The sequence below is a fragment of the Erpetoichthys calabaricus genome, chromosome 1 (genome assembly GCF_900747795.2).
Source record: "Erpetoichthys calabaricus chromosome 1, fErpCal1.3, whole genome shotgun sequence".
Classification (NCBI taxonomy): domain Eukaryota; kingdom Metazoa; phylum Chordata; class Cladistia; order Polypteriformes; family Polypteridae; genus Erpetoichthys; species Erpetoichthys calabaricus.
This window is the reverse complement of record NC_041394.2, coordinates 47,422,652-47,441,743: the sequence shown is the minus strand read 5'-3', so window position 1 is coordinate 47,441,743 and position 19,092 is coordinate 47,422,652. Positions and strand designations below refer to the sequence as shown.

At 37.2% G+C, this 19,092-nt stretch overlaps 1 protein-coding gene across 2 annotated transcripts in view; it reads left to right on the top strand.

Annotated features, from left to right (window-relative positions):
• LOC114649480 (serine/threonine-protein phosphatase 2B catalytic subunit gamma isoform-like) overlaps positions 1-19,092 on the top strand; it is a 240,364-nt gene that overhangs the window by 123,181 nt on the left and 98,091 nt on the right. For both annotated transcript variants that reach the window (XM_051924127.1, XM_051924123.1), the window contains exon 4: positions 17,118-17,229. In XM_051924127.1, coding sequence (XP_051780087.1) covers positions 17,118-17,229 — 112 coding nt within the window. The remainder of the gene's footprint in view (positions 1-17,117; positions 17,230-19,092) is intronic.

The window sequence follows — 19,092 nt, the reverse complement described above, 5'->3', positions numbered from 1 at the left end:
TATGATTTTATGTGATAAAGATTATTTTCAGTATTGTTTATATATTTTTGGATTATGCTCCATCTGCGTGTTTCTGTGATCTTTCGGCAAGCTCCACAGATATTACCATTTAATTGTTCACAGCCATCTCGCAAATAACCAAGCCTATAAAATGTCAAATTTGCAAATATGGAGGGGCAACTATAATCTGACTATGTAACGCACATTACTTTTAATGCATTACCCCCCCAACACTGTGTACCACCCACCGTACAATTTTTTTTTTTAACTGCAGAACCTGTATTTTGCAATGAATACGCACTCCCTGAAAAGTTTTTTTTTTATACACCTTGCAGACTAATGCTAGCCCAGTAACACTCCCATATAGACTAAGTAGGAAAGGACTAAACACTCAGTCATTGGATAAATTTAGAACTTAGTTTGACTTTTAATGTTCACTTAACTTCTTGAAATAAACAGCTGTGAAGGCAACATATTAATTTCATTCAATATTTTCTGGTACAACAACAACATGGGCAAATTTTTAATTTTTTTGACTATGAATCCGTGTTGAGGTGGCTTGGTTCTGATAAAAGCTTCAAAGGCTAGATGTCTTGCAACAAAACTGCACAAAAATGTCGAACCATTGTTAGAAACAGTTTGTGAGAAAGCAAGTGAGCATCAGCAAGCCTCCTTATTTTCTTATTCAAATGTTCTTTACAAAAGTGAATTTAATAAACCGTACAAGTGCATACAGCGCATCACTTTTTCCACATTTTGTTATGTTACAGCCTTATTCCAAAATGGATTAAATTAATTTTTTTCCTCTGAATTCTACACACAACACCCCATAATGACAACGTGAAAAAAGTTTACTTGAGGTTTTTGCAAATTTATTAAAAACACTGAGAAATCACATGTACATAAGTATTCATAGCCTTTGCTCAATACTTTGTCGATGCACCTTTGGCAGCAATTACAGCCTCAGGTCTTTTTGAATATGATGCCACAAGCTTGGCACACCTATCCTCGGCCAGTTTCGCCCATTCCTCTTTGCAGCACCTCTCAAGCTCCATCAGGTTGGATGGGAAGCGTCGGTTCACAGCCATTTTAAGATCTCTCCAGAGATGTTCAATTGGATTCAAGTTTGGGATCTGGCTGGGCCACTCAAGGACATTCACAGAGTTGTCCTGAAGCCACTCCTTTGATATCTTGGCTGTGTGCTTAGGGTCGTTGTCCTGCTGGAAGATGAACCGTCGCCCCAGTCTGAGGTCAAGATCGCTCTGGAGCAGGTTTTCATCCAGGATGTCTCTGTACATTGCTGCAGTAATCTTTCCCTTTATCCTGACTAGTCTCCCAGTTCCTACCGCTGAAAAACATCTCCACAGTATGATGCTGCCACCACCATGCTTCACTGTAGGGATGGTATTGGCCTGGTGATGAGCGGTGCCTGGTTTCCTCCAAACGTGACCCCTGGCATTCACACCAAAGAGTTCAATCTTTGTTTCATCAGACCAGAGAATTTTCTTTCTCATGGTCTGAGAGTCCTTCAGGTGCCTTTTGGCAAACTCCAGGTGGGCTGCCATGTGCCTTTTACTAAAGAGTGGCTTCCGTCTGGCCACTCTACCACACAGGCCTGATTGGTAGATTGCTGCAGAGATGGTTGTCCTTCTGGAAGGTTCTCCTCTCTCCACAGAGGACCTCTGGAGCTCTGACAGAGTGACCATCGGGTTTTTGGTCACCTCCCTGACTAAGGCCCTTCTTCCCCGATCGCTCAGTTTAGATGGCCGGCCAGCTCTAGGAAGAGTCCTGGTGGTTTCGAACTTCTTCCACTTACGGATGATGGAGGCCACTGTGCTCATTGGGACCTTCAAAACAGCAGAAATGTTTCTATAACCTTCCCCAGATTTGTGCCTCGAGACAATCCTGTCTCGGAGGCCTACAGACAAATCCTTTGACTTCATGCTTGGTTTGTGCTCTGACATGAACTGTCAATTGTGGGACCTTAGGTGTGTGCCTTTCCAAATCATGTCCAATCAACTGAATTTACCACAGGTGGACTCCAATTAAACTGCAGAAACATCTCGAGGATGATCAGGGGAAACAGGATGCACCTGAGCTCAATTTTGAGCTTCAGGACAAAGGCTGTGAATACTTATGTACATGTGCTTTCTCAATTTTTTTATTTTTAATAAATTTGCAAAAATCTCAAGTAAACTTTTTTCACATTGTCATTATGGGGTGTTGTGTGTAGAATTCTGAGGAAAAAAATGAATTAAATCCATTTTGGAATAAGGCTGTAACATAACAAAATGTGGAAAAAGTGATGCACTGTGAATACTTTCCAGATGCACTGTATATGCCCCTTCTCTTCCTTTGGCCAGTGTTACAGTATGCAACTTCTAGTCATAGTGTTTGTTAACTTACTGATTTCAGTTGTTCTCATTGCTGGACTATGTCAATTTAAACAATCTGAAATCGCTGGGCATGTCAAATTGCTCAACTGTATATTTGACTTTCCAGCACAGTCGTGCTCAGTACTCTTTCTGACAAACTATAATGTGTTGCCTCACAGATCCAGTGCCATGCAAAGTTTTAATAGGTATGGCAAGTTCATTTGCAGTCTCTGCTCTTTTTTTCCTGTGTTGGGATATGTAAAACTCAGTTCAGACTGGCTTTTGCTTTGATTGTGAGGTCTAAAATATCCACATTCCTTATTCTTTGTCGCTGCATTTTATATGCATTATACTTCTGGATGAGCATTCATTGGTTTTCACCTCTTATGCCCACAGAGCCCACCCCAAAAGACAAAACCAAACCTGTTTGATTTTGTCGGGGCAAGTCACAGACTAGTTGCAGTGAATGCTGGGTATGTTAGACTAAACACCTGGGGCCTCATGTATAACGCCGTGCGTAGAACTCGCACTATAACATGGCGTAAGCACAAAAGCGGGAATGTGCGTACACACAGAAAAATCCAGATGCAGGAATCTGTACGTACGCAAACTTTCATGTTCTTCCACTACATATATCCCGATCAGCGTGAAGAAGTAACGCACGTGCGTGCGCCTTCTGTCCCGCCCCAACTCCTCCCAGAATTATGCCTCTTTGAATATGCAAATCGATATAAATAGCCTTCTGAGAAAAGACAATGGGAAAAGCACGGGGGAAAATATAAAAATTTCAGCGAATACCAAGTGGAGGCGTTTAACACACCGCAGGCACACCCCCCAGAGATCCAGACTCCACAGCATATGTGAATCATCACATTACAGTAATACAATAATATGAGTACTTACAAACGCAAGAGGCCTCGGCGTCCCGCCCCACAGTCAAATCTCACAAAGTACGGAGTCCCGAGACGTCCACAAACCACAGCATGGTCAAACCCACCACGGCTCAAAAGCAAAGGAGCTCAACTGACATAAATAAGCGCCTACAACGCATCACAGCTCAAAAACAAAGGAGCTCAACTAACGTAAATAAGAAATGAGGCAATGCGCCCATAGATGACGACACAGACACACAAAAAAGAGGATCCAGCCCCCTGCCCCAGAGTGAAACGTGAAAAAAGCAGATAAGAGATTATGAAAGCAGTGGAATTCCAAAGTCTCCAACAAATGATGGCGCGATACACATGCAGAGAAAGGTACAGAATATGAAAGCAGTAAAATCCAAAAGTATTGTAGCGTCCCAGCCAGGTTGAGAGCTGTTTGGTTTTAAGTGACTGTTAGGTCCGATGGAGGGAGGGCGGAGTACAGCACGGAAGACTGATAGCGGGGTATTGATTAATGCGGTATGGGGGGGCGTTGGAGAGGGTGCTAGAAAGTTGTGTTTGGGGTTAGGAAGTCTGCGATTGTTCAAGTAAGACTTTTGTGACACTTTATCATGTCATTCGCTACAGTATCAAAGAAAAGATAGAAAAGATTGCATTACCGCAAACAAAAGGTGATTAATCATCAGAGCCAGGTGTAATTGAAAAAACTAGCAGGACAAATCAGGGTCAGAAATAAAAGGCAAAGAGTAAACAACAAAGTCTTTTCGCATTTGCATCATTCAATGCACAAAACGGCGATTTACACAATAATGGACCATACAACTTGAGAATCTGTGGTCCCGGAACAGTTAAAGCAACAACAAGTTAAATCTCAATGAATACACAATTTGGTCAGGTGTATATTGATGATCACGGAGAAGCGATGCAAATTTTAACAGGCAAAAAAGAAAGGTTATGTATATATTCCACAAATAACATTACACACCAGAGGAGATTGTGATATGCCATTCGTATTAAAATGTTTACAGTTTACCGTCAGAATAGCATTTATTATAAATCAGAGTATTTATTAGAGAAACAGAAACAATATTCACTTACGGGCATTGTCACAATGTGTCTCCAAACAAAATTGTTTTTAATGAAGCTTTAAAGTAAAAGTGCAAATAATGAAATTGAAACAATTCCAAAGAAAAAAAAATGTACATTGTATATCAGATTAACCAAACACGGGGGTTGGCGAGCGAAGCGAGCTGGGGGCGAAGCCCCCTAGTAACAAACTAACTGAAAAATAAAACACACAGCATAAAACCTACGCAAAACTCTGCAGTGTTTCTGGACAATTCTGAGCCAACTTGTTGTAACATGTAATTAAAAGATGACATGGCTTTCTCTTATAAATAAAAACATTGCTTAGTTAAAGCATGAAAGCATTGCTTTTTGTGCATGAAAAGGATACCTGATGTGTATCAGCTTTAAAGGCAAAGCAAACAGCAGTATAATAAGATAAAACTGAATTTCATTGTAAATGAAAAACAATTGATGCGCTCTTATTCCAAGTAAAAGTTAGATAGGCAGTTACTAATAATATCTAAATTGCGATCCCCTTGCAATGCAAAGCACACTCCTTCTCAGATGAAAAAAAACTGAGATATAGAGGAAACTCTTTGCTCTGAATCACCATTTTTTTTATCTCTAGTGCTGTTGAAAAGTGCCATGGTTCCTATAAATTACAAGGTCACAAAAAGTTATGCATGTTTTCTACACCACTGACAGTTTATACATCTTGAAACTGCCACATATAATGTCCAGTAGTCAGATTGGCTTTACTGGATTACAGATAATCCTCTGGTTCGCAGTTGAATGTTGATAACCTAGCCTCTTATTGGCAGGAAGCCTTTGCTGTAGTCTTTTAATTGGCAAAGAATGACATCGGTCTACATACAGGGATATGATGAGTCTGCACAGGAAGTAGGATGCATGATCTGAACATGCAGATTTCAAGGGGACACAACCAACAAATAGAGAAGTTAACGTATCACATAATGTATTTGGAAGCTCTGGTGCTCAGTTTTTATGCATAAGTTGAAGTGTCTTGATATCTCAAACTGATCTTTAATAACTAAATGAATGTTTCACATGCATTTTGGTGCCGATATGTTCAAATTTCATGGAGTTATCATGCCTGCTTTTTTTTTTTTTTTTTTTTTGTTTTTTTTTTTGATGGTTGTGTAAACATATTGTGAATTTTTACATGATATGTAAAAAGTATGCAAGCCAGCTTAATCTAAACATTTACATCCAAGTATGTGAATGGTTATAGTTTGTGAGAACATACTGTAGCAACTGACAACCATCTTCTCATAGGCTGGTCAGAAAGGTAGCTGTGTGCATGTATTTCATAGACCAGAGGAGTGTAGATGTTTGAATGGCAAGAGAAGGTGTGTCCCTTCACAAGCCAGAGGCTTTTAGAGATAAACTATAAACAGGAGCCTCATGTAGCTGTTAGTGTTATTATTTTGGCAGTGTATAGCAGAAAGTGACAGGGATTGCTGACACTGTGATACTGTAATACTGACAGTGTTAACATTGGCTGGAAGCACTTCTTTATACTTGAAATAACATGCTTCTTTTTTCTGCTGTTAACAAACTAAAGGTTCAGTTCTGTTTTGTGGCAGGGTGGCAAATTCACTTAATGCAAATTACCTCAAACCGCTTGATGAAATAGCCATTTCTCTCATAGCACACATAGCATCTACAGTGCATCCGGAAAGTATTCACAGCGCATCATTTTTTCCACATTTTGTTATGTTACAGCCTTATTCCAAAATGGATTAAATTCATTTTTTCCTCAGAATTCTACACACAACACCCCATAATGACAACATGAAAAAAGTTTACTTGAGATTTTTGCAAATTTATTAAAAATAAAAAAATTGAGAAAGCACATGTACATAAGTATTCAGCCTTTGCCATGAAGCTCAAAATTGAGCTCAGGTGCATCCTGTTTCCCCTGATCATCCTTGAGATGTTTCTGCAGTTTAATTGGAGTCCACCTGTGGTAAATTCAGTTGATTGGACATGATTTGGAAAGGCACAAACCTAAGGTCCCACAATTGACAGTTCATGTCAGAGCACAAACCAAGCATGAAGTCAAAGGAATTGTCTGTAGACCTCCGAGACAGGATTGTCTCGAGGCACAAATCTGGGGAAGGTTACAGAAACATTTCTGCTGTTTTGAAGGTCCCAATGAGCACAGTGGCCTCCATCATCCGTAAGTGGAAGAAGTTCGAAACCACCAGGGCTCTTCCTAGAGCTGGCCGGCCATCTAAACTGAGCGATCAGGGGAGAAGGGCTTTACTCAGGGAGGTGATCAAGAACCCGATGGTCACTCTGTCAGAGCTCCAGAGGTCCTCTGTGCAGAGAGGAGAACCTTCCAGAAGGACAACCATCTCTGCAGCAATCTACCAATCAGGCCTGTATGGTATAGTGGCCAGACGGAAGCCACGCCTTAGTAAAAGGCACATGGCAGCCCGCCTGGAGTTTGCCAAAAGGCACCTGAAGGACTCTCAGACCATGAGAAACAAAATTCTCTGGTCTGATGAGACAAAGGTTGAACACTTTGGTGTGAATGCCAGGCGTCACGTTTGGAGGAAACCAGGCACCGCTCATCACCAGGCCATTACCATCCCTACAGTGAAGCATGGTGGTGGCAGCATCATACTGTGGGGATGTTTTTCAGCGGCAGGGACTGGGGGACTAGTCAGGATAAAGGGAAAGATGACTGCAGCAATGTACAGAGACATCCTGGATGAAAACCTGCTCCAGAGCGCTCTTGACCTCAAACTGGGGCGACAGTTCATCTTTCAGCAGGACAACGACCCTATGCACTCATCCAAGATATCAAAGGAGTAGCTTCAGGACAACTCTGTGAATGTCCTTGAGTGGCCCAGCCAGAGCCCAGACTTGAATCCGATTGAACATCTCTGGAGAGATCTTAAAATGGCTGTGCACCGACGCTTCCCATCCAACCTGATGGAGCTTGAGAGGTGCTGCAAAGAGGAATGGGCGAAACTGGCCAAGGATAGGTGTGCCAAGCTTGTGGCATCATATTCAAAAAGACTTGAGGCTGTAATTGCTGCCAAAGGTGCATCGACAAAGTATTGAGCAAAGGCTCTGAATACTTACAGTATGTACATGTGATTTCTCAGTTTTTTATTTTTACTAAATTTGCAAAAACCTCAGGTAAACTTTTTTTCACATTGTCATTATGGGGTGTTGTGTGTAGAATTCTGACGAAAAATATGAATTTAATCCATTTTGGAATAAGGCTGTAACATAACAAAATGTGGAAAAAGTGATGTGCTGTGAATACTTTCCAGATGCACTGTAAGTACATATATACTGTGAAAAGTATCTGCTACCTGTGATACTGCTCAACAAGATTCTATGGGTTGTTAGTACAAACTGTGTATCCAAGTATGATATATTTCATCACCTTAAGATGTGTATATCCTAACTAATGCATTGCGCGTAGCTTAGTTATTCCATACAGTGACACAAACAAAAATAATTAGAGCACAAAGAAACTGACCTTGTTCGATAAGAGCAAGTGGGCCCTTGAACTAATATTCCTAAACCTAGGGCATAGTTGAACAGTGCTAAAGTTATAGGTCATTTGAACTGCAGAGACGGTCATTGTGAATTAGTATAAAGAAGATATTTTTCTGGCCTGCTCTAAATAATATTCCAGGCTAATAGATGAAACAGAAATAACCCTTGTGTACTTTTTAGAAGAATTGCTAATTTAAGAAATGGGAAATTTGAATCTCTATGAAAAAATCCCTTTGGACATCAGCAGCACAGATTTTATTAACTTCTTCGATGATAAAATTTGCAAGATCTTACATTTACACAGTCATCTTACAAACTTGATATTGTGCTATCAAACCATATCTCTTCTTGTGGACACTGTCTTAAAAATGTTAACTTTTTAACAAAACAGAAAAGCTTAACTTAACCTGCCAATTCCAAGAAACAACTGAAGAGCACAATAACTTGCTGCAGCAACCCATTCTTAATATTATAAATATATTGCTTTTGACTGACACAATTCCTAATTTACTGAAAGTGTCATTTTTCAGACCATTATTGAAAGAAAAAGATCAGAGCTACTAATATACTCAGTTGTAGATCTATTTCAAATTCACATTTTTGCATGAAGTACTTGGAAAAAGTAGCTTCCACTTTGCTGCCACACAGCTTCAGTTCTACTTCACTCATTACAATTTACTTGAAGTTTCCATGTGCTGTTCTTACTGGTTACAGTGCAGAAAATGTATTAACTTTAGTTGTCAGTACTTCACAGTACAGTTATAATGTTGTCATATTTAAATACCGGCTTTGATGCTTTTTAGTTACTATACTATACTTTAGAATTGACAGTTGCACTGTAATTATAAAAATGATTTCAGTATGTACAGAAAATTGGTGTTAGTGTTCCATCATTAAGTTCTGAAGTTAGAAACTGGTGTTACTCAGGTCTTAGTAGTCAGACCATTATGGTTATCTTTTTACATGCTGCCACATACAGACAGAAGTCTGACATCAAGAAGATGAAAGACAGAAAGAGAGAAACATGTTTGCAATTGCAGGAAGTAGTCATTTTGTGTACAGTGTGACTTTCAGTGGGATCACCAGCATGAAATAGGGAGTTACAGCATGGTCAGAAGGAAGTAATTCTCCCCCAGAATGCTAGTGGCAAAGCAACCCAACAGGAGGCAAATATGCCTAGCTCTCTCAGTAAAAGAGAATGAAACCATCGAGGAAACACTAAAGGTGGCAAAACTTCATGGATTCCATTCAGCATACATGGCTGTGGAAAAAATATTTGCCCATTCTGGTATCCTCTATTTTTCTATATTTGTCACAGTGAATTTCTTTGGATCTTTACCCAGAATGTAATGTTAGTGGGAATCAGAGTAAATGTATACAGTAATCCCTCACTTATCGCGGGAGATAGGTTCCAAGGCCGACCGCGATAACTGAATTTCCGCGAAGTAGGGACACTATATTTATTTAATTATTTAACGTGTATTTGGAGGTTTTTAAACCCTCCCTGTATTGCTTACAACCCACCATTTACTCTATTAAAAACATGGACAACTGCTAAGCAATATGAAATCGGTAGATAAGTTTACACTTACTGTATAGCGAAGTACACGTAGCAGCTTGTAGGTGGTCATGACGTCGTCGACCTTGTTGCAAAGATTCCTAAAGCAGATTCCATCCAGACTACTGCCTTATCACGTCCACTTGCAACTCATTTTGCACCCTGGTTAAAGGACACTGCGGCCGTAGATCTTATATGCTTTTCCTCCTTTTTAAATAAAAAGAATTGATGTCCTGCAACGGTGTAGCTGTTCCCTTCCTTCAACATATCCAAAACTTTTACCTTTTCTGCAATCATTTGCATCTTCTGTTAGTGCTTGGACACGGCCCCTGAAGCATTAGCACGTTAATGATGAATGAGTGAGATGAGACTTCCTGGTTAATGCAACACTCCGTCGCTGAGCCAATCAGCAGCACACAGGAACTTAACTGCGTGCTCTGATTGGGTAGCTTCTCAGCCATCCGCCAATAGCATCTCTTGTATGAAATCAACTGGGCAAACCAACTGAGGAAGCAAGTAAAAAGACCCATTGTCCGCAGAAACCCGCGAAGCAGTGAAAAATCCGCGTTATGTATTTATATATGCTTACATATAAAATCCGCGAAGTCATGAATCCGTGAAAAGTGAACCGCGAAGTAGCGAGGGATTACTGTAACACTATTTCTATACTTAGAGCTAATATGTATCTTTTCAACCGGTATGTATCCCTCTTTTTGGTTATCTTTGTTTAATAAAGACTTTTTTTGTCTACTCTTTGCTTTCTTAGTATTTACCAATATATGGTTATGAAAGGTAGTTATTAGGGCATCCTCTTAATGCACATACACACACATGCTCCCCACAATGTGTTTTTTAAAATCTTAAACACTTGTAAGGATGCTTACATTTTGGTTGATCATAATCACTTTCATTATAAATGAAAAGTACTTGGAAATTCAAAACTGAAAATATTGGTTCCTGCCCCATTTGCAGCAATTATAGCCTCAAGTCTTTTGTAATATCCTTTTGCATAGGCCATATGTACAGTTTTATTTCTTTTAATCTTTTACACTATTATAATGCCCTCCATAATGTTTGGGACAAAGTCTCATTTTTCCTTGATTTACCCCTTTCCTCTACAGTTTAACAACAACAACATTTATTTATATAGCACATTTTCATACAGAAAAGTAGCTCAAAGTGCTTTACATAATGAAGAAAAGAAAAATAAAAGACAAAGTAAGAAATTAAAATAAGACAACATTAGTTAACATAGAATAACAGTAAGGTCCGATGGCCAGGGAGGACAGAAAAAACAAAAAAAAACTCCAGACGGCTGGAGAAAAAAATAAAATCTGCAAGGGTTCCAGGCCACGAGACCGCTCAGTCCCCTCTGGGCATTCTACCTAGCATAAATGAAATAGTCCTCTTTGTATTTGAGGTTCTCACGGAAGGACTTGATGATGATGGTCAAGCAGACTTCTGGCTTTTAATCCATTAATGTTGGAACATCGCGGTGCTTTGAGTTGCGCCACCACCACCACAAAGAAACCGGAAACAGAAGAGAGAGTAGGGGTTAGTACGGATTTTAGAGCCATCATGAATAGTTATTATAATGAATTGGATATACAGAGTATCAGGATTAAATCAAAGTAAAGTTATGAGAAAGCCATGTTAAAATAATGTGTTTTTAGCAGTTTTTTAAAAATGCTCCACTGTATTAGCCTGGCTATTTCCTATTGGCAGGCTATTCCAGGTTTTAGGTGCATAACAGCAGAAGGCCGCCTCACCACTTCTTTTAAGTTTTGCTCTTGGAATTGTAAGGAGACACTCATTTGAGGATCTAAGGTTACGATTTGGAATATAAGATGTTAGACATTCCGATATATAAGATGGGACACGATTATTTAAGGCTTTATAAACCATAAGCAGAATTTTAAAGTCAATCCTGAATGACACAGGTAACCAGTGTAGTGACTTCAAAACTGGAGAAATGTGCTCAGATTTTCTTTTCCTAGTTAGGATTCTAGCAGCTGCATTCTGCACTAGTTGCAAACGGTTTATGTCTTTTTTGGGTAGTCCTGAGAGGAGTGCGTTACAGTAATCTAGTCGACTGAAAAAAAAACGCGTGAACTAATTTCTTAGCATCTTTCAATGATATAAGAGGTCTAACTTTTGCTATGTTTCATAAGTGAAAAAATGCTGTCCTAGTGGTCTGATGAATATGCGATTTAAAATTCAGATTACAGTCAACAGTTACCCCTAAGCTTTTTACCTCCGTCTTGACTTTTAATCCTAATGCATCCAGTTTGTTTCTAATAGCCTCATTGTATCCATTATTACCAATCACTAAAATTTCAGTTTTCTCTTTATTTAGCTTTAGAAAATTACTATTCATCCATTCAGAAATACAAGTAAGACATTGTGTTAGTAAGTCAAGAGAATTGGGGTCATCAGGTTGTATTGATAAATACAGCTGTGTGTCATCAGCATAGCTGTGGTAGCTCACGTTGTGCCCTGAGATAATCTGACCTAACAGAAGCATGTAGATTGAGAAAAGCAGCGGACCCAGAATAGAGCCTTGTGGAACACCATATAGGATATCATGTGTCTTTGAGTTGTAATTACCACAACTAACAAAGAAGTTTCTCCCTACCAGGTAGGATTCAAACCAATTTAAGACACTGCCAGAGAGGCCCACCCATTGACTAAGGCGATTTCTAAGAATATTGTGATCAATGGTGTCAAATGCAGCACTTAGATCTAAGAGGATGAGAACAGATAAATGGCCTCTGTCTGCATTTACCCGCAAGTCATTTACTACTTTAACAAGTTCAGTTTCTGTACCGTGATTTGTTCTAAAACCCAACTGAAACTTTTCAAGAATAGCATGTTTATTGAGGTGGTCATTTAACTGCATAATGACTGCCTTCTCTAGAATTTTACTTAAGAAAGGCAGGTTAGAGATGAGTTTAAAATTTTTAAGAACAGAGGGGTCAAGATTATTTTTCTTAAGTAGGGGTTTAACTACAGCAGTCTTGACAGTCTGGGAAGACCCCCGTATCTAATGACGAATTTACTATGTCAAGAATATTATCAATTAGCACGCCCGATACTTCTTTGAAAAAAACTTGTTGGTACTGGGTCAAGGACGCAGGTGGAGGGTTTCAGTTGAGAAATTATTTTATGTAAATCAGGTAAATCTATCCTGGTGAAAGAATTTAATTTGTTTGTAACAGAGTACTGGGGTTTAGGAGGATCCTTAGTGTTGGGGAGATATACTATGTTATTTCTAATATCATTAATTTTTTGATTGAAAAATACAGCAATAGCCTCACAGGTTTTACTGGAAGTACTTTGGAGGCATTCCTTTGAGTTACCTGGGTTTAGCAGACGATCGATCGTCGAGAATAAGACTCGGGGATTACTAGAATTGTTTTTTATAATCTTAGAGAAATAGCAGTTTAAAGTTAGAAATCAAACAGTTTAGACATGATTAAAGTGCACATTGCAGACTTTTCAGTCTCACCATGTAGATATTACAAAACTTATGTACCTTGGTGCTTGTCTCTTTTAGTAGAAATTATGGCTTGAAGGGATTACCTGGAACCTCTAGAGAGAGATGTGGTGGGATGATCTTGACACTAGTAGTAATTTCATGAATGGCTTCGGCAGTAGCACATGAGTGAGATTTAAAGACTGCTGATTGGTACTGGTACATTAAGCCTTATAGTTACAAGGTCTCATTTAGCCAGGGACTGGGAGGGGAAATTAGAAGGGGTGGATGATGGATTGGAATCTATTTGTGGTGCTTTTTTATTTGATACTTTGCATTGTGACATCTTTCACATATGTTTTTTGGTTAATAACAAAATGAACAAAATTTTGACATTGGTGACCCGATCTGTGTTTCTAAAATGTTATATTAAATAGAATTTTTCAGTGCTCCTATATTAAATTTCACTTTTCCAATGAAATAATGCTGCTGTCATTCTTTATCTTTTCTAAACAGTTTGTGGTTTTCAGGGAAAAGCCACATTAAATATATTTTATGCATTTTAAATAAGGAAACTACAAGTTTAATATGTTTTACTTGTTAAAAACCACCATGTATGAATTTGGAATATAATAAACCAAAAAACAGTTCTGTAAAATCTTAACTGTTTTAAATAAACACAGTTGGAGAAACTTGACTGTAGCATGAATGTTTGACCACTTGAGATACTTTTTCAACATAGGCAGATTTTCTTGAGAGGACCTGTTTTGTAATGAATTCTTTTTGATATGTGATATTTGGACTGTTCCCTGTTAATAAATATCAAAGACACCTCCCAACTGCGTGAAAGATCAGTATGAATAGAATGACATTTCATCACTCTCTCAGACCCCAGCTGAGCAGTAAAGCCTAAAGCCTCCCCAACTTAACTCTGTGCCTTTGACCACAGGACAGGTTTTTTTTATTTTTTTATTTTTATTTTTTTTTTGCATTATTTAATTTGACATAATTTGTTTAAATTATTTTATTGTTGGTTTAAAATGCATTCCATTACTGTATTTCAGTAGTGTTTTACATCCACTTCATTCTTAAATCCTGAAATATATAATGTATGTTTTAATAATTTGAGGTGTATAATATAATTTATCTACTATAACGTTTGCATAATATCAGAACTGCTTAGTTATTAGTCAAATTATCTTCGTACTTTCCACATATAATGATATTGTCTTCAAAAATGCAGTATCAGTCTTCCTTTATAAAATATGTTTTTGCTCCAAAATCGGTAACACTTTGCAAACCTAGATATTTATTCACACTTTACTGGCGAATGTAATTTTGAGAAGGCAATATTTTATTTATATGCTGCACATAATTTCAATCAAACTGCAGACAACAATGCAAATAGTGAGTTCCATAAGAGGCTGCTGTTGGTTATATAACTGACTGACAGTCACTGAGGTGTTTTTCTTTGCTTTATTTGTGCTTTCTTCTACCTACAGACTTCCTTTGGAATCTGTAGTTGCCATTGTTCAACATGAGAATTAGAGCTGTGCCAACGAAAGTCAAAGAACCATCATGAGGCTGAAAAACAAGAGTAAAACCATTAGAGACATAGGTAAAACCTTTAGGATTACCTAAGTCAACTGGAATATCAATAAGAAGAAAGAACGCCCTGGGGCCTCATGTATAAACGGTGCATACGCACAGAAATGTTACGTATGAACGTTTCCACGCTCAAATCGTGATGTATAAAACCTAAACTTGGCGTAAAGCCACGCACATTTCCACGGTACCTCATACCCTGGCGTACGCAATTTCTCCGCTCGGTTTTGCAGACTGGCGGCACCCAGCGTCAAAGCAGTGCTACTGTTCCTGTGTGGTCACCCTTTCTTTCTTAGATCCACATTCCTGACGCGGCTTTATAAATACACTGAAACTAACTGCATATTATTTATTAGTGTAATGCATCTGATTGTAATTAACCTGCAGCAGTATAATGGTCCAGGGAATAGCCATAGTATTCCAAATACCATAACTGCTTTAGTGTTACTCACTCTCACTGCATCATCTTCTTCTTTCAGCTGCTCCCGTTAAGGGTTGCCACAGCAGATCATCTTTTTCCATATTACTCTCACTGCACCACTCGGAGTATTTATATCACTGTATCTGAGTGGGGAATCATAGCAGCAGCTGATTGGAAAGAGAATTATCGGTATACAGCATGAAGCACACGCTGCCTCAGCCACGGCAAAACGCTTCAGAGACTTCCCTGTACGGACTTTGCGGTTTAGAAAAAGTTTCATCCCCAGAACTATAAACACACTCAATCAGTCCATCAAGTGCTCCTTGTAGAACTGTTTGTACTTATAAGTACAATTACCTCCCATGTTTAATAATATGCTTTCATTCCTATCATCATGAAAAAGATATCATGTATACATCTCAGTATTTTAATTATTCAGAGAGCTGTAATATCACGAATGTAATGGATTATGTGTCCTGTCGGAGAAAGAGAAAGCCCGTTTAAGAAGCAGGTAGTGATTCACACACACACAGAGCACATAGGAAATGAAATACAGAACAAAGCATTTAACATGCTACTTTAGTTACAAAGGGATTTGAGAAACTAGTAAATTAAACGATTTTAAGATGAAGTTTATGATGTTCTACTTTAATGGCAAAATAAACTACGAGATTAAAGTGGAAATTTTGAGATTAAAGTTGACATTTCGTGCTTTTTTCCCACTGTGTGTCTATTTTTTTTGTCTGTACCCTAATAAGCTTTCATATGACTCTCAGACAGTGGGCTACGACTCGCCTTTTCATGGCGACTTTGATATGTGATTTCTTTTTTATTTCGGGCACTGTGCAACTTTGTGAACTTGAGCTTTCGAGTTTCAACAACACTCTGTCACTCAATCAACTTCTTTTTGTTGTTTATACCACTGTTTATACTAACGAATAGTACGTTTTTCCATACTGATTATTTTAAGAATTATGGCGGCTACTATGCTTGTGGCATCCTTCAATGCTTCAGACATTTTGTTTTTGTAAAATTCCCTGGGTCTTTGCTTCAGCATAATATTGTCTTTAAGCTTTGCAGACAATTCCTTCAACCTTATGGCTAGTTTTTTGCTCTTATACACATTGTCTTCTGTGAGACTTTATGTAGAAAGGTATGTGGCTTTCCTAATCATGTGCAATCAATTGAATTTACTACAGGTGGACTCCAAACAAGATGTAGAAACATCTCAACGATGATCAATAAAATAAGAAGCCACTTTTCAAGTGCAATAGCAAAGGGTCTGAATACTTGTGTCAGTGTGATATTTCCATTTTTTTTATTTTTAATAAACTTGGAAAAATTACTAAAATTATATTTTCACTTTGTCATTCTTAGGAGTTTAGCATTATTTAAAGAGGGAAAAAGTTCATTTAAAATTTTAGCATAAAGCTGCAATATAATAAAATGTGAACAAAGTGAAGGGTTATGAATACTTTCTGAAGGCACTATAACTTAATCATTCATCTTTAGTTGAATCTTTGCAAATTGGGCAAGACTTGCGTCTAGATTGGTATGCAAAGTTTTCATACATCAAAAATTGAAAGAAAACAAATTTTCTGTACATTTACAGTCACTTTCCTGAAAGAACTGGAAAGGAAGCGGACATTTGAAACAGTTTTATCAAAGGACCTGGGTCATGACAATTTCATAGCAGTTACATGGATTGATTTCCTGATACTCTTTATTTTATTATCACTTCTTTAACTTGAATTTTTGAAAATATTATCTTTTGTATCTGTTGAATTTGATTTTAAATACAGATCTGTAGGTTGTTGCAGTGGTTTACTTTTCCTCTCTGTTAAGAATTTTTTTTTCTTTTTTAGAGAAGGTGGTACTTTCTGCACTACTAATTTCTCTCTTTCAGTTAACTTTACTTGGTAACTACAGAAGATGAAAATCTTTTCATTTTAGTTATTTGCTAGGTAGTTCCAGAATTGCCACATTTTAAGGTTTTTATTGTTCATTCTGATAATGTTCAAATTTAGCTTTCATTATATATGGAGTAGTTTTAATTTTGTTTCTTAGCTTTGTTGCTTTGTATTTTACAGATAATTTATCATTCTAGGATTTTCTAATTTTTTAGTCTGTGTCACAGAAAGGCTAAGAGGTAATTCAATCATTTTCTCTCTCACTGTCTCTTCTACTTCAGTGTGTGTTATTTCTCTGGGTCCTGAAAATCAATCATCCAACAACGCTGTTTCTCCTTCGTGGCAACCATGAATGCAGACATCTCACAGAGTATTTTACCTTTAAACAAGAGTGTAAGTATGTAAATTAAAGCTGTCAATTTTTTTTTTCTTGTTTACACATGTATGCCTGTATCTGTTTGTTGGGTACATACAGAATGTTCTTAAGGTACTTATCTTTTCTCCCATATGCCAAAGTCATGAACTTTAGATTTCTTTCTATCTTCGCTTGATACAAATGAATGAATTACTTTTTCAAATATTTTGCATTAAGACACTTTCTTAAATATATGTTATAATGTGGAGAGTCTTAATTCTTCATGCATTAGTGTAAAAATTTCTGTATTTTATGGAAATTTGCAAAAATATCATCCACTGAAGGATTTTTGAAGAATAAATATTTTTGGTCATCCACTGTTATATCTTGCATTCTGAAATATCTTTCACATTTTTAATAACAAGATTTAAGTTTTAAGATTGCAGGTTTGTTTAAAATATTAGAAAGGGTAAATTTTGAAATAAAAAAAATTGGAAACACTTGCATATATGTCTAATTAATTTAATAGAGGAGTCTGGAATAACAATATGCAATACAGTGCATCTAAGGAACTAAAGAGGGAGATCCTCAGGTCTGTTTCATATAAGGGTTTATTATACACATTTTATATTTTTTGGGGAACTATACATTAATTTATACAGTTATTTTTTAATTTTCTATGTTCTTAATCATTCTGTTACTAGTATAATATACAGCAGAAAATAAATAATTTCTATAATATCACTTGGTTGATATTTATTCAGTAAACTGTTAAAGATTAACCTGTAACTTTTTCTATATTCTAATTGTATAGTGCATAATCAAGTCTTTTCAGTATTGAAGGTACAGTATTAGAGTTTTTCTGCTTCAGCCACATTTGGTGTTGGGCTGGCAGCTTAACAAACAAATCTAGAATATAAAAATCTCTCAGGAAGGATGTACTGTACAGTACCTCTGGGATAGCTCCAAAACAAACAATAATAAGATACAGTCTATAGAAATGCCCAAACCTTCTAATAGCATAGTAAAAATAGTACGATATATACGAAAGCCTAAGGAAAATAGATATATCTAACGAGTCAAATAAGACCGAGCAAAAGCATAAAACTAAGGGTGACTAAAGCCTGATAACACATGTTAGTTATATTTAAATGTTTTTTTAATAAGAATGCATCTAAAGTAGATAAATGAGATAGTGCTAAGAGTCATGTCTCTGCTATTTTAATGATTAAAGCTGTGCACTGCAATAAATTTACCTCCAGCATGAAAATATTCAGTTTTCTAGTGTTACAGTTTCATGATACTTTGATAACATGGCAGCAGACATATCCTGCAGAGTGAAAAAATTGTTCTCCAGTTAGATGAATCAACTGATATAAGTGGGCCTGTTTAGCTACTTTTCTTTGTGAAATATAGCCGTGATAGGGAAATATGCTGTATATTGAGATTCTGTTTTGCAATAAACTTCAAGGAGATTGTACCAGCAATGGCATCTCCAATAAACTTGGTGAATGCACACACAATGAACTGCCAGATTGCAGCACTCCATTCTAAATTTGTAAACTGTGTGATACCTAGTTCCTGAAGGAAGAGCTGAATGCTATATTCAAGACAACTGTAAAAACTGTAAATAGCCTAAAAACGTGAAAGCATGTTTCTTCAACCCAAGACAATTTTCTATTTGCTGTTTTTTATTATTATTATATTATTATTATTATTATTACTACACACAAACCTCAAAAAGCTTGTTCTGTTACTTTAGTTAACAGGTTTCATATTTTGAGATCTTTTTATTGTAGTTTGGATACAGATTTGGTATAACAGAAGTTTTAATATTTTGCATTATAGGAACATTTCTGCTCTATGTGTATGTGTGCTTCGTGATAACAAGTACATAAGAT